At 42.3% G+C, this 14,511-nt stretch overlaps 1 protein-coding gene across 3 annotated transcripts in view; it reads left to right on the top strand.

The window, feature by feature from the left end:
- Positions 1 to 4,109: 4,109 nt before the first annotated feature.
- NASP (nuclear autoantigenic sperm protein) overlaps positions 4,110 to 14,511 on the top strand; it is a 36,145-nt gene continuing 25,743 nt past the window's right edge. The window contains exon 1 of one of the 3 annotated variants that reach the window (XM_033416538.2): positions 4,110 to 4,280. In XM_033416538.2, the coding sequence (XP_033272429.1) occupies positions 4,222 to 4,280 (59 nt within the window). In that variant the 5' untranslated portion in view covers positions 4,110 to 4,221. Of the gene's footprint in view, positions 4,281 to 4,543; positions 4,663 to 14,511 lie in introns of those variants that run through there. The other 2 variants (XM_033416540.2, XM_049701137.1) reach the window with 2 other exon arrangements.

Here is a 14,511-nt window from a genome sequence, read left to right as displayed (position 1 = left end):
TGCATGTAGGATCTAGTCCCCTGACCAGGGATGAAAACTGGGCTCCCTGCCTTGGAAGTGTGGCATCTTACCCACTGGGCCACCAGGGAAGTCCCTACCCTGTCTTAATTAGTACAGTTAGCTAATATTTTATTTATGATGTATGCAGTGACATTCATAAGTGAAAGGGGCTTACAGTTTTATTTTTTATATTTTCCTATTTCTGGAATCAAGACTACATTACCTTTGGGAATTCCCTGGAGTTCCAGGGGTTAACACTCTGTGCTTCCACTGCAGGGGCATGGGTTCAATCCCTGGTCAGGAAACTAAGATCCCACATGCTGTACTGCACGGCTTAAAAAAATAAAAAAGACTACATTGGGACTTCCCTGGTGGTGCAGTGGTTAAGAATCCGCCTGCCAATGTAGGGGACACGGGTTCGAGCCCTGGTCCAGGAAGATCCCACATGCCGTGGAGCAACTAAACCTGTGCGCCACAACTACTGAGCCTGTGCTCTAGAGCCCGTGTGCCACAACTACTGGGCCCGCGTGCCGCAAACTGAAGCCCTCGTGCCGCAACTACTGAAGCCCGCGTGCCTAGAGCCTGTGCTCCGCAACAAAAGAAGCCACTGCAATGAGAAGCCCGCACACTGCAAGGAAGAGTAGCCCCTGCTCGCCGAAGCTAGAGAAAGCCTGCGTGCAGCAACAAAGACCCAAAGCAGCCAAAAATAAAATAAATAAAATAAATTTATAAAAAGATTACATTAACTCTTTCTTTTTTTAATTTTTTGCTATACATAAATGTATGTGTTCAACCCACCATCTTTAACTGAAAGTCTTCCCTAAATCTTATTAATAAAAATCAGAGTTCTATTATTATCCTAGAAAAGTTTTTGCTTTTTTTCTACGTATGGAAATGTTTCTTGAAAATGTGTTAAAAAAAAAAAAAAAAAGAAAATGTGTTAACCTCACCTATAAAACCATCTGGGCATTTGGGGGGAATGGTGGGACGTCTGACTACCATTTTCAAATATTTATTATTTATTGATCTACTTAAGGTCTGTTTTTTCTTGTGCCAATTTTGACACTTTGTTTATTTCTAGGATCACTCCATTAGGTTTTCAAATTTATTAGCACATAATTATTCTTTTTTTTTCAATATTTATTTATTTATTTGTTTGCACTGGGTCTTAGTTGCGGCATGCATGTGGAATCTAGTTCACTGACCAGGGATCGAACCCCAGGCCCCCTGCATTGGGAGCACAGAGTCTTATCCACTGCACCACCAGGGAAGTCCCAGCATATAATTATTCTTAATACAATTATCTTTCCATTGTGTCTATGATTTCTGTAGTTATTTCTTCTGCATTTTCTATTTTGCATTTGCTATCTATATTTTTCTGTCTATATATTTTTATTTTTTCAAAGAACCAGTTTCTAGTTAATCTTTTATTTCTCTCTTGATTTCTGCCCTATCTTCCTTATGTACTTCCCCTCTTGTTTGAGATCTCTCTCTTGCTCTTTTTCTAACTTCATGAGTTGAATTCTTTGAGCAATTTTTCTATTTGTTTCCTGATAAAATTTTTTGAAAGCTATAATTCATCAAAATACAGCTTTATCTGTGTCCTATGAATTTTTTTTGTCCTATGAATTTTAACATGTAGTGTATTTATTGTCATTCAGCTCTAAGTATTTAACTTCCTTCATGATTTTTTAACCCAAGGGCTATTTATTTATACAATATATAAATGTTAATTTGCAGTGCAATAAAGCTTTGTGGTTAGAGAAGATGGTCTATATGAAAATGATAATGATTCTTTAGAATGTATTGAGGCTTTCTTTGTGGCCTAATAATGGTCCATTTCTGTAAGTGATCTATGATGTTTGAATGTAATGTGTATTTGCTGATTTTTGAGCATAGATTTCTATATATTTAGTCACTAGAGCATATTAATAATATTAGTCATGTCTTCTCTATCTCTGCTTACTTTTTCGTCTGCTTGTTTCTGAGTGACATGAGTTAACAATTTCAGCTACAATTGTTGACTTATCTCTATTTCTTCTGCAATTCTTATAGTTGTTGCTTAATATATGATGGATATATTTAAGAAGTTTATTTCACTCTTATATAACATTTTTGGAGTAAGCAGACCAGAGCTTGTATGGTGGCTCTGTGATGCTAGGAACCTAGGCATCTTACTAATTTGTCATTCCTGGTGCATTGCCCTGATTGACTTGGTCCAAGTTAGTTCACCACCTCACCTTCTGAAAAGAGAAGCCCCTTCCCTTTGATATCACTATATGGAAGATGCACAAATTGCTTTTGTTCACTTTCCATTGACCAGAGTGTCATCATGCGAGCACTTCTAGTTCCAGGGGACATTGACAATTTTGGTTTTTATTCTGGGGGTTATGCACTAAAATAAATGCATAAATAAATAAAAATCAGGGTTCTATTACTACTATAGGAGAGAAAAATCGATATTGGAAGACAACTAGGAGTCTATCACAAGATCTCAGTGTTTTGTATGTAATCATTCATTTAATCCCTGTCTTTTCCATATACTTCTTCTACCCTCAACTTTCTCTCAGTTTAACCTCCTTTTTGTTTTACCCTCTCCAAAAAATAAACTTCCAGTTTTCCATTGCCCTGGGGAAGATGATTTAGAAGGTCTAACTGCTTCTTTTTATTTTTTTTAAATTAACTTATTTATGTATTTATTTATTTTTGGCTGTGTTGCTGCACACGGGCTTTCTCTAGTTGCCGCGAGCGGGGGCTACTCTTCATTGCATTGCACGGGCTTCTCATTGTGGTGGCTTCTCTTGTTGTGGAGCTCGGGCTCTAGGCACGCAGGCTTCAGTAGTTGCGGCACGCGGGCTCTAGAGCGCAGGCTCAGTAGCTGTGGCGTGCAGGGGCTTAGCTGCTCCACAGCATGTGGGATCTTCCCGGACCAGGGATTGAACCTGTGTCCCCTGCATTGGCAGGCGGATTCTTAACTGTGCCACCAGGGAAGCCCGCAGGTCCAGGTCTTTATCCCTAAAGATTTCAAACTGCCTGAGTCTTGACAGACTGGAATAAGAATCCTCCCCAAGAATCTTTCTCAGTATGTCTGAACCTGGACGGAAATAAAATTCTTGTTCTGACCTTTGTAGGCAAGGCCATGGTGGAAGGCAATGGATTATGCTCCAGATGTGAGGAAGTGCAATTATCTTCCACTCAGCGAGTTGCAGAAAATGAGGCACACTGCTTCCCATAAATGACTTGTCTTGCAACCTTCTGAGCTAGTCAATACCTTCTTTGAACCTTGGTTTCTATTTCTACCAAATGGGACGGATAACACCGTTGTCACTAGTAGCGTTGCTGTTAAGATTAAGTAAGACAGCTAGTAGCTTTAGAATGTCTAAGCACAGTGCCCCCGGACATAGTGGACAAACTATAAACCGTAGCTTGGAGTGGACGAAAAGAGCTGGGAGCTTTAAGCTAGTCAGATTTGGGAGTCTGGGTAGGGCCTAAGAGTATGGCTTCACCGGATTGGGCCAGCCGAAGGGGGCGGGCCCAGAGGGAGGAGCCAGCCGCGTCCCGCCGCAGCCCCCAGCTTTGAATCAAGCGCGGTAGTTTCAGGCGGTGGCCAATCCTAGGACAGCATTTCCTTGCGTCAGTTGTTGTTGAGGTTCAGAGCCACGCGTCTCTCACCGATATCTGTTCTAGCCGTTGCTGGTATACACGTGCTCGGCTGTTTCGTGTCCATCCGTTACGACTGAGCGGACCGACAGAAAGTCTCAGTTAACTTCCTGAGTATACGGCCTGGAAAGAGACTGTCGGCTACTCGCTCCGAACATGTAGTGCAGCCCCAGCTTCCCCTTCTTTGGAAGTCGCTGGCCGCCGTTCAGTCAGGAGTAGTAGTACCAAGATTCTAGTTCTTCTTACGCGACTTGCTAGAGAAGCAAAAAGTTGCTTTTTTCGAGGAAGCCAGGGAGGAAAGGTATCACGCAGAACCAGGTGGTGCGGGTGGGGGATGTCCTTGGGCAGCATTGGGGCTGGGTCCTGGCCCTTTAAACTCGAGGGGGAGGATCCGGAAGTGGATGGGCGGGGCGAAGGGCCCTGGTATATAAGAGGGCCCAGCCGCGCGGGGTCTCCAATCTGCCATTTTCTGTCCACGAATAAGTCTCTGGCTTTCCAAATTCTCTCTGTTTTTCCCACAGGCACTATCCCGTCCCGCTGGCCCACCACCTCAGGCGAACGATGGCCGCAGAGTCCACAGCCACTGCCGCCATCACCGCGGAGCTGGTTTCCGCCGATAAGTAAGCTGGACCGTGGAGAGCTTGAGGCACTGGCCAGTCCGCAGGGAGGGGGTGGTGGACGGAGGCTAACCGGGAGGGACAGACCGGAGGGTGGGAGGGCTTTCCTTCCAGTGAACAACCGTCGCTGTTCGGGGAGGGCCGGACACTGGAGAAGCCCACTTCTAGCAGAGAGCCTCGCTCATTGGCAGTAACGCCGGTCGGCTGGGGCCCCCTGCCCCGCTTTTCGCGGTCGCCATCTTGCCGGGGGCAGCGGCGGCTGTCTCCATCGCCTGCCCCTCTCCTTCCTCCCCAGGCCCGGGGCTATCGGCGGGGAGGCGGGGCCCCGGCGCGGCAGTGTACCTTCACGTCCCTGCTGTCCCCGCACTCCTGGCGTGCGCCTCCGGTAGGATCCCCAAACACATCGGGAAAATAACCAACAGAGATTTGGCGCCAAAAAAAAAAAAACTGCACGAGGGAGGAGGCCGGACCGGTGGGTCGGGATGGGCGGGGTCTCTCGGGGGCGGGGTCGTGCGCTTGTGCGTTCGCTTCCCTCCGCCGGCTTTGGAGCAGGGGGCGGGGCCCTGAGGAGGCGGGAAAACTCCATTGTTTGGGGCTGCGGCTCCCGAGCGCCTCGGACTTCCGCCGTGGGACGCGGTGAAGCTTGTGCCCCGCGGTCTCCTCGCTCACCTGGTACTCCCCTGCCCTCAGCAAGGCCCATTTCTTTTGTCTGTGGTGGAGAGCATCGTGGTTCTTTTAGACTTTGGGGACGTTGGCGGGGGACTTGGCTGCTTCTGGGGGATTTTATCGTGAGGCGAAGCATCTTCTAGCGCTGCGTCGAGGTCTTTTCACTTCTAGCAGTGTTTGGTTGCTAGGAGAATGGGCAGTATTAAGCGCGAAGTGTAACAGAAGGACTGGAAGGAATGATAGAAGACATGATTGCTATGAAAACGGCACAGTGCCACTCAGACATAAAGGTATTTTTTGAACAGTGAAGGGAAACAGGCCGTTATTCGAAGAAACAAGAAATAACCCAAATTATTAAGTGGCAGACTCTAGGTTAAACCCTAGTATTTCAAGTTTTTATTCCCTCATTACTCATCCTTTCCCCCATCCCCAAAGCTTGAGAGGAAATTGCATGAAAATCTAATTAGCTAGTTAGAACAATAAAGGCATCATTCCTTAGTTAAGTAAGTTCCTGGGGCAATTCAGGGGTAAAGCGTTTCAGTCGTTTAAGGGGGTGGGTAAGGAAAATTTATGTGAGTTTAATAAACTACTAAGAATGCACATTATAATTCCAGTATAGCCATTGAAAGAATAAAAAAACATGTTTAACTTCCAAACCAGTAGAGAGAGAAAATTGAATGAGAAATAAACCACAATTCAGAGTTGATTTTGATACCGCTTTCATTGCTTAAGTGGTGAATGTTGGGCTACAGTTTTGTCATCTGTTAAAAGCTACAATTTGGCTTCTGTCCCCTCATGCCATTAAACAACGTTGCTAAAGGTTATCAATGGTTGTCTAAATGTTAAATCAGTCTTTGTCCTTATTAGCTTTCTAAAAAGTTCTAAGTAGTTGTTAACGTTTTTGTTTATGTTACAAAAGAATATAGCAGTTTGTACTGTAGTGGTAAGGAGGAATGAGAAAGCTTAGAAAGAGGAAGTCTTATGTGATGCACTGAATTTTACTTTAACTGTCTTATAATTTCTGAGCTACTTATTCGTACCTTTAGATGAGAGATGTCAAAGTAAAAATAAGTGGTTTCGCTCAGTAATCCTTAAAGTTCTGGGGTTTGTCGTTCCTATTTCCATAAGTGGAAGGTTCATCTGTGTTGGTGTGGGGCTTATTTTGGTGCTTAGTATTTGGCTGTTTAAAATGAGATGGATAACCTCTTGTAAGTTAGCTTTATGATGAATTAATGTCACTGTAATTAGAATATATTTGTGTGAAAGATTTAGCTAACGTACCTGTGTACCTATATTTTGGTTGGGTGGAGGAGTTAGGTTCAGTATATTAGCTCAAATGTGTAAATGAGAAGAGTCTCTCTTGGTGGACCTGCAAAAAAAAAAATCTATTTTCAGAAGATTTAAAAAAAAAATTTTTTTTTTTTCCCGGTTGTGCCACACGGCATTATACAATCTTAGTTCCCCCGCCAGGGATCAAACCCACACCTTCTGCATTGGAAGCATGGAGTCTTAACCACTGGACCACCAGGGAAGTCCCTGACCTTGTACTCTTAAGACAATTTACTCATCACATCCATTAACTTTGGTAATCTTTATATGCGTATCCGAAAGTATTCTCCACTTACCACTTTAAACAACTGAGGTTCAGGGAGGGACTTCCCTGGTGGTCCAGCAGTTAAGACTTTGCTCCTAATGTAGAGGACTCGGGTTCAATTCCTGGTCAGGGAACTAAGATCCCGAAAGCCACACAGCCTGGCCAAAAAAAAAAATCGGTTAAAAAAAAAAAAACTGAGGGGTGGTGGTGGTGGTGGGATGAATTGGGAGATTGGGATTGACATATATACACTAATATGTATAAAATAGATAACTAATAAGAACCTGCTGCTGTATAAAAAAATAAAACTGAAAAAAATATATAGAGCAATGCAGAAATAAAAAGACAAATTCACAATTGTAAAAAAAATAAAAATGCCAAAAAATAGTAAGATTAATTGCAATTTTACAATTTGGGCTTTAAACATACACTGTTTCTTGGGCTATGACAGTAGGGTAAAATGACCTAGTTTGTATAAATTTTATGAGGCTTGATAAATGCACTTAATAATTGTCAGCTCATGACAAAATTAAATGACTCAATGAATGTTAATGTCTCCTTTCATATATCTAAATGCCTTGGTACAGTTTCAATATGTGGCATATGTATTGTAGTATGATCTATTAATAACGTGGATCAGAGAGAAGCAAAAGTCAAGGACAAATGTAATTTTTTGTGAGATGTATATTATTTTTTAACATCTAGCTGATTATCTTTGGATGCCAATTAAACATTACACCCTCTTGAAAAAAAAAACACTGAGGTTCACCCTAAAGGTTCCACAAAAAAAAGATCATCGATTGGAATGCTTAATATTGTTAAGATGTTCATACTACCCAAAGAGATCTATGGATACAACACGGTCTCTGTTAAAATGCCAATGGCATTTTTTGCAGAAGTAGAAAAATGCATCCTAAAATTCATAAGAAATCTCAAGGGGTCCCAAATAGCCAAAACAGTTTCTTTTGTTTATTTGTTTTTGACCACGCCTCGAGGCTTGTGGATTTTAGTTCCTTGACCAGGGATTGAACTGGGATCCTAACCACTGGACCGCCAGTAAATTCCCTGCCAAACCAGTTTTGAAAAGAACAAAGTGTAGGTCTCACTTGCTGATATCAAAACATTGTGCTACTGGCATAAAGATAGACAAATAGAACAATGGAATGTAAAAGAAAACCCAAAAATCCTTGCATATGGTCAAATGATCTTTGATAAGGATGCCAAGACCACTCAATGAAGAAAGGACATTCTTTTTTTTCTTCTTAAATTTATTTTTTTATTTTTGACTGCATTGGGTCTTTGTTGCTGCATGCGGGCTAAGCGGTGAGCGGGGGCTACTCTTCGTTGCAGTGGGCGGGCTTCTCACTGCGGTGGCCCCTCTTGTTGCGGAGCACGGGCTCTAGGCGTGCGGGCTTAGTTGTTCCATGGCATGTGGGATCTTGCTGGACCAGGGCTCGAAGCCATGTCCCCTGCATTGGCAGGCGTATTCTTAACCACTGGGCCACCAGGGAAGTCCCGGGATATTCTTTTCAACAAATGGTGTTGGGAGAACGGGATATGCACATGCAGGAGAATGAAGTTAGATCCTTATTTTACACCGTATACAAAAATGAGCTGAAAATGGATTAAAGACCTAAATGTAAGACCTGAAACTATAAATCTCCCAAAAGAAAGCATAAGTTAAAAGCTCCATGGGAATTCCCTGACGGTCCAGTGGTTAGCACTTGGCACTTTCATTGCCATGGTCCAGGTTCAGTCCCTGGTTGGGGAACTAAGATCCTGCAAGCCTCTCAGCGTGGCTAAAAAAAAAAAAAAATTTCCCTGCCAGTTTTTCAGTACATTTTATTGAAGTACAGCATACTACAAAATGCACAAATGGTAAATGTACAGTTGAGTGAATTTTCACAAAGGGAAATTAGAAACAAAACATTATATGGAAGCTTCCCCCCCCAACCTTTTTAGTCATACTCCTCCCATCAAGCCTAGCTCTTCTGACTTCTAACATTACAGTGTCATAGGTGGATGTTGAACTTGTATTTATTTGTAAGGGTACCATAAAACTTTATAGGGAGGGTCTTGCCTGGTGGCTCAGTGGTTAAGAGTCCACGCTTCCACTTAAGGGGGTGCAGGTTCGATCCTTGGTCGGGGAACTAAGATCCTGCATGCTGTGTGGCACAGCCAAAAAAACCCCAAAAAACTTTATAGGGAGGATGACAGATGATGCTAAATTTCTATGATGACTGGGAGCCAGGAAAACTGAGTTCTGTTTCTAGCTGCTGCGGTGGACCTCAGTTTTCCCATTTGTTAAATGGTGGCAGTAGTGGGGAGATTCTACAAGGAAATTTTTTTCAGGAAAGTTTTGTGAAGCAGTTTTCTTTCCTCCTACTTAGTGGCATATTTTCCCTATATTTATTGAGCATTTGTCTTATTTAGTAGAGGCGCTGTGGTTAAGGAGACAGAAAAGATCTCTGCTTTCAAATGGAGCTTCGACTACTGGGATAGAGACCATGAATATATAGATTAGAGAATATCAGTGATAAAGTGCTATGCAAAGAATTACCCTAGTTTTAAGGTGATGTGAGGTAACTGGGTGGTTATTTATTTTTAATTAATTAATTTACTTATTTATTTTTGGCTGCACTGGGTCTTCGTTGCTACCCACGGGTTTTCTCTATTTGCAGCGAGTGGGGGCTACTTTTCGTTGCGGGGCGTGGCTTCTTACTGTGGTGGCTTCTCTTTGCGGAGCATGGGCTCTAGGCACGCGGGCTTCAGTAGTTGTGGCACGTGGGCTTCAGTAGTCGTGGCACACAGGCTTCAGTAGTTGTGGCTTGTGGGCTCTAGAGCGCAGGCTCAGTAGTTGTGGCACATGGGCTTAGTTGCTCCGCGGCATGTGGGATCTTCCCCGACCAAGGCTTGGACCTGTGTCCCCTGCATTTGCAGGCGGATTCTTAACCACTGCACCATCAGTGCAGGGGGAAGCCCTGGGTGGTTATTTTAGATTGGGCGATCAGGGATGGCCACAATGAGATGAATGACAAGGGGCCAGCTATATGAAGTTTCTAACTGGGAAACTTCGTTCATAGAAATAGGGATAGCAGAGAATGTGGATACAGAGGCAAGCAGGTTGGTAGTTTTGGTGGTTGAGGAAGGGAGACTTCCTGTCTAATGGTTTCTATTTGCTCAATGGGGTGTGAAGCAAGGTCTGCTTAGAAGTAAGGGGGAATGGAGTAGGGTGTAGGAGATTTGAGGAGAGATAGTAATGTTGGAGACTTGGAAGACATATTCTAGGGAATGTGGTAGGATTGCCAATGTTGTCCTTGTTTCAGATATGGGGCCAAGAATTTAAAGAGAGTGCAGTCAGTGCTGTTGTTCCTTAAATGTTCAGCTTCTCTGCTCTAGCAGACACAGAATAGATGGCTAGAGGATTAAGACCTCTTGTGGAACATAAAAGTTTGCCAGAAGAAAAGCCTTCTTCACAGGCTGAGGGTTTATGTTAAAGAAAAAAAATCTTTAAAAAAAAAAAAGAAAAAAAATCTTTAAGATAAAACAACTGGAGATTTGTGGGGGGGTTTTTCATGTCTGGTTGTCTGCCAGCAACTACCTATTTGGTCTCTTGGTGCTTCCTTTCCTTCCCCTTAGATAGCACCATCTCTGCATTCAAACGTCCCAAGATGGATGCTTTTAAAAACATTTTCTCTGTGATATATGCGTTCCGTTGCTTTCTTTGCTTCTTCCCTTCATAGCCAGGCTTCTTTAGATAAGAGTCTGCAGAATTTCTGGTGTCCATTTTTCCCCCCCTTCTGTTTGCTTATATATTTAACAAATGTATTCAATATATACTTTAATGTGTCAGGTTTTAGAGATACAAAGATGAATAAGGTATCAGTTGCTGGTCATCAGATCACAATCTAATTGGACAGGTGTGTTCTGAGAATATACACATTTGTTCAACCTGTCTCGATCTGGCTTCTTCATGTCATTTAAACAACATTGCTAAAGGTGATCATGGATTGTCTAAATGCTAAAATAGTCCTTATTCTTAGCTTTCTAATGAGTTCTTTTTGCTGCCTTTTTGGCACCTCTTTGCTGCCTCTGATACCAGACACTCCCTCCTTAATTATGTCTTCTTTTGATGCTGCCTCCATTTCTTCCTATCTTTCTGTTCTTTCAGTGTTAATGATTGCTAGAATCTATTGATTCCTTATGTGCCAAGCATTGAACTAAGCACTTTGTGAACTTTCTCATTTAATTTTCAAAACAGATCCTGTGAGGTAGGTACTGTTAATAGTTGAGGAAACTGAGGGACTTCATATGGTAAGTGGCAAAGTCACTTGTCGTTAATCCTACCCTAGTGATTCAGAATTGGTCACTTTAACAAATATTGATTAGATACCAGGCTTTGCTAGGATACAGTTTAGGATAAGATAGACATGGTTTCTTAGATCTTAATCCTGATGGGGAATACAGAAAGTCAGTAGGCAATTGGAGTACAGAATGAGTTATGATGGGGTCGTGTAACTGGGTAAGTTACTTCTCTGGAAAATAGCCACAAGGTTTTTTGTGAGAGGATTAAATGAGAATGTAGTAGGCACTGCTATGTCTGACAGATGTTTGCTCTGAATTGCCTATTGAATGTTATCCATTTATTTATTTATTATTTTAAAAATATTTATTTGGCTGCGCTGGGTCTTAGTTGCAGCAGGCGGGATCTTTAGTTGCGGCATGTGGGATCTAGTTCCCTGACCAGGGATCAAACCCGGGACCCCTGCATTGGGAGCCCAGAGTCTTAGCCACTGGACCACCAGGGAAGTCCCTGAAGCTCTCCATTTAGGTGTTCCATAAGCACCTCAAAACCAGCTCAGTATGTACACCCCAATTTTCACTAATAATCTTGCTCTTGTACCTTATTTTGGTTGGATAGCACTCAGTTTCCCAATCCCAGAAATAAAAATTCTAGATTCCCCCTCCCTCCTTTTTCAATTTCTAAGCAGTTACCAATGTTTAGCAGTTTGGTAGTCTGTAACAGGGCTTAGAAATGTAAAGCCTAGAGGGCCAGATAGGAAAAAGTGAAGTGGTGGTGGGGATTGAAGTGAATTGTCCCTTAAAGGGCTAGGTCACTGTTCAACTTCAGCTGATTGGGGAGAATGTATGCCATAGTGGCAGGTATTTCTAATATTTAAAGAATATTGTAATTATTTCTTTGACTAGGAAATACATTCCTGGTTCAAAATCCAGAAGGGGAAGTACGCAGTGAAATGTCCCTCCAACCCTTATTCCCTAATTACATAGGTTTTCTCCTCCGAGTCCACCAGTGTTAGTAATTTATTATGTGTCCCTCAATGCTACCTTATGCATATACGAGCAGATTGTAAGTAGTTATTAATTCTATACTATTGTGTAAACGGTAGCACACTTGTCACATTTCTGAGCACTTAGCATTATATCTTGGAGATGATTCCTCATTAGGGCATAGTTTCTTTTCTTTTTTTTAATGGCTGCATTGTATTCTATTCTGTGACTGTCTCATAATGAGTTTCCTATTGATGGACATTTGAATTCTTTCCAGAATTTAATTGTTACAAATTGTGCTCTAGTGAATAACCGTGTAACCCTGGACTCATATCTATAGGATAAATTTCTACAAGTGGAACTGCTGGATCAAAGAGTGTTCATTTGTTGTTTTTGATAGATATTGCCAAATAGACCTTCATAGAAGTTTTGTGAATTTAAACTTATATTAGCAATATATGTGAACACCTGTTACTCTTACATTCTTGTCTTTGACTATTTGATGGGTAAAAAATGCTTTCTCACTGTAATTTTGTGTTTCTCTGAAGAATGAGTGTGAGCATGTATTCAAATGTTTGAGGTATTTGTGTTTCATTTTCTGTGAATGTGTTTATATCCTTTAGTCTTTTCCTGTTGGACCTTTTTCCCTGTTGATTTAATATTCTGTATATATTCACTAAGTTAACCTTTTGTGAAATGAATGAGATGGAGTAGAATTTATCAGTCTTACATGATTTCTGAATATGAAAGGCCTTCTCCCGATGAGTTACAATGTAACTCGCCTGTGGTTTCTTTAGTACTTTTCTGGTTTCAGAGTTTACATAATGATTTTTCAGGAGAAGCAGAAATCCAGATTTTTATGTGATATCTTCATAGTTTTAAATGTAGTAACTACCATAATTAACATTAAAAAATAATTGTGAGTAAACATGTCTATGGCTCAGATAGGACATGAACATGAGTTAGTAATTTTTTTTCTAATATGGTGCTTGTTACAGTGTGGTCCCCAAACCAGCAGTAGCAGCATCACCTAGAAAGTTGTTAGAAATGCAAATTCCTGGACCTCATAATAGACCTGCTGAACCAGAACTCTAGGGTTGGGGCTCAACAGCGTGTTCTTTTTTTTTTTTTAATAAATTAATTTTATTTATTTTTATTTTTGGCTGCGTTGGGTCTTCGTTGTGGTTGCGGTGCATAGGCTTCTCTTATTGCGGAGCACGGTGCGTGGGCTTCAGTAGCTGTGGCTCACGGGCTCTAAAGTGCAGGCTCAGTAGTTGTGGCTCACGGGCTTAGCTGCTCCGCGGCATGTGGGATCTGCCCGGGCCAGGGCTCGAACCCGTGTCACCTGCATTGGCAGGCGGATTCTTAACCACTGCGCCACCAGGGAAGCCCTCAACAACGTGTTCTAACATGAGCTCCAAGTGATTCGTGTAGGTTGAAGTTTGAGAACCACTGCTTTAATCCATCTTTTCTTCTGACTATGCTAGTACATGCCCTTTTTGTCTAGGCTACTAAATAAGAATGGAAGTAAGTTTATCACTGCTGAGTGCTTTACAGTGCTATTTAATAGTATCTTCAACTGATACGCTTTTTTCCTCATTTTGTCCACTTCAAACTTTTATACCACTGAGTATATAAAAGGTAAATTTGATCATATTACACCTTCAGTGCCTCAACTTAAGGATAAAAATTTAAAACTTTAGGTTGGCATCAATACTGAACGATCTGGGACTTCTCTGGTAGTCCAGTGGTTAAAACTTTGCCTTCCAGTGCAGGGGGCATGGGTTCAGTCCCTTACCGGGGAACTAAGATCCCACATGCTGCACAGTGCGGCCAAAAATTCAAAACAAAACAACAACAAAACCTTAAGAAAAAACCTAAACGACCTGGTTCCAGCCTTGCTTCTAGAAAGTGGGGACATGGAAAGTGGGGTGAAGGAAAGTTACAATGGTAAAGTCCAGGGAATTCCCTGGCATCCCAGTGGTTAGGACTCCGCACTTCCACTACAGCGGGCCATGGGTTCCTTCGTAGGGGAAGATCCCGCATGCTGTGGGGTGCGGCCAAAAAAAAAAAAAAGTAAATTCCAGTCTTGGAAATTTACATTATAGTTTAAGGAGGTATTCTCCAAAGTAGAGAGGAATTAAGGTTTAATAACGATACAGAGATTGACAGTTGCCTTATTTATGACATTATCAGGGAGCTTTTCCAAAACAAACATGAATTCTATCTCAGGTTTAACAAATAAAATCTCTAGGGGTGCAACCCAGGCATCTATTTTTTTTTTTTTTTTTTTTTTTTTTTGCGGTACGCAGGCCTCCCACTGCTGTGGCCTCTCCCATCGCGGAGCACAGGCTCCGGACGCGCAGGCCCAGCGGCCACGGCTCACGGGCCCAGCCGCTCCGCGGCACGCGGGATCTTCCCGGATCGGGGCACGAACCCGTGTCCCCCGCATCAGCAGGCGGGTTCTCAACCACTGCGCCACCAGGGAAGCCCAGGCATCTATCTTTTGGATAAGCTTTCTAGTGAATTAATTACTATGCTCACCTCCGGTTAAGAATCATGGTCACATCAAGATGGGGAAGTTACATGGAAGTACGTGTGAGCTCAATATAAAATTTAAAACTTTCAACTAGAATAACAACAAAATTGAAAATGGCAACCTTACAAAACAGAGATCTAAATCAG

The sequence above is a fragment of the Orcinus orca genome, chromosome 1 (assembly GCF_937001465.1).
Source record: "Orcinus orca chromosome 1, mOrcOrc1.1, whole genome shotgun sequence".
NCBI classification, from domain to species: Eukaryota; Metazoa; Chordata; class Mammalia; order Artiodactyla; family Delphinidae; genus Orcinus; species Orcinus orca.
Note: the sequence above shows the minus strand (reverse complement) of the source record. Positions and strands in the feature narration are given on the sequence as shown.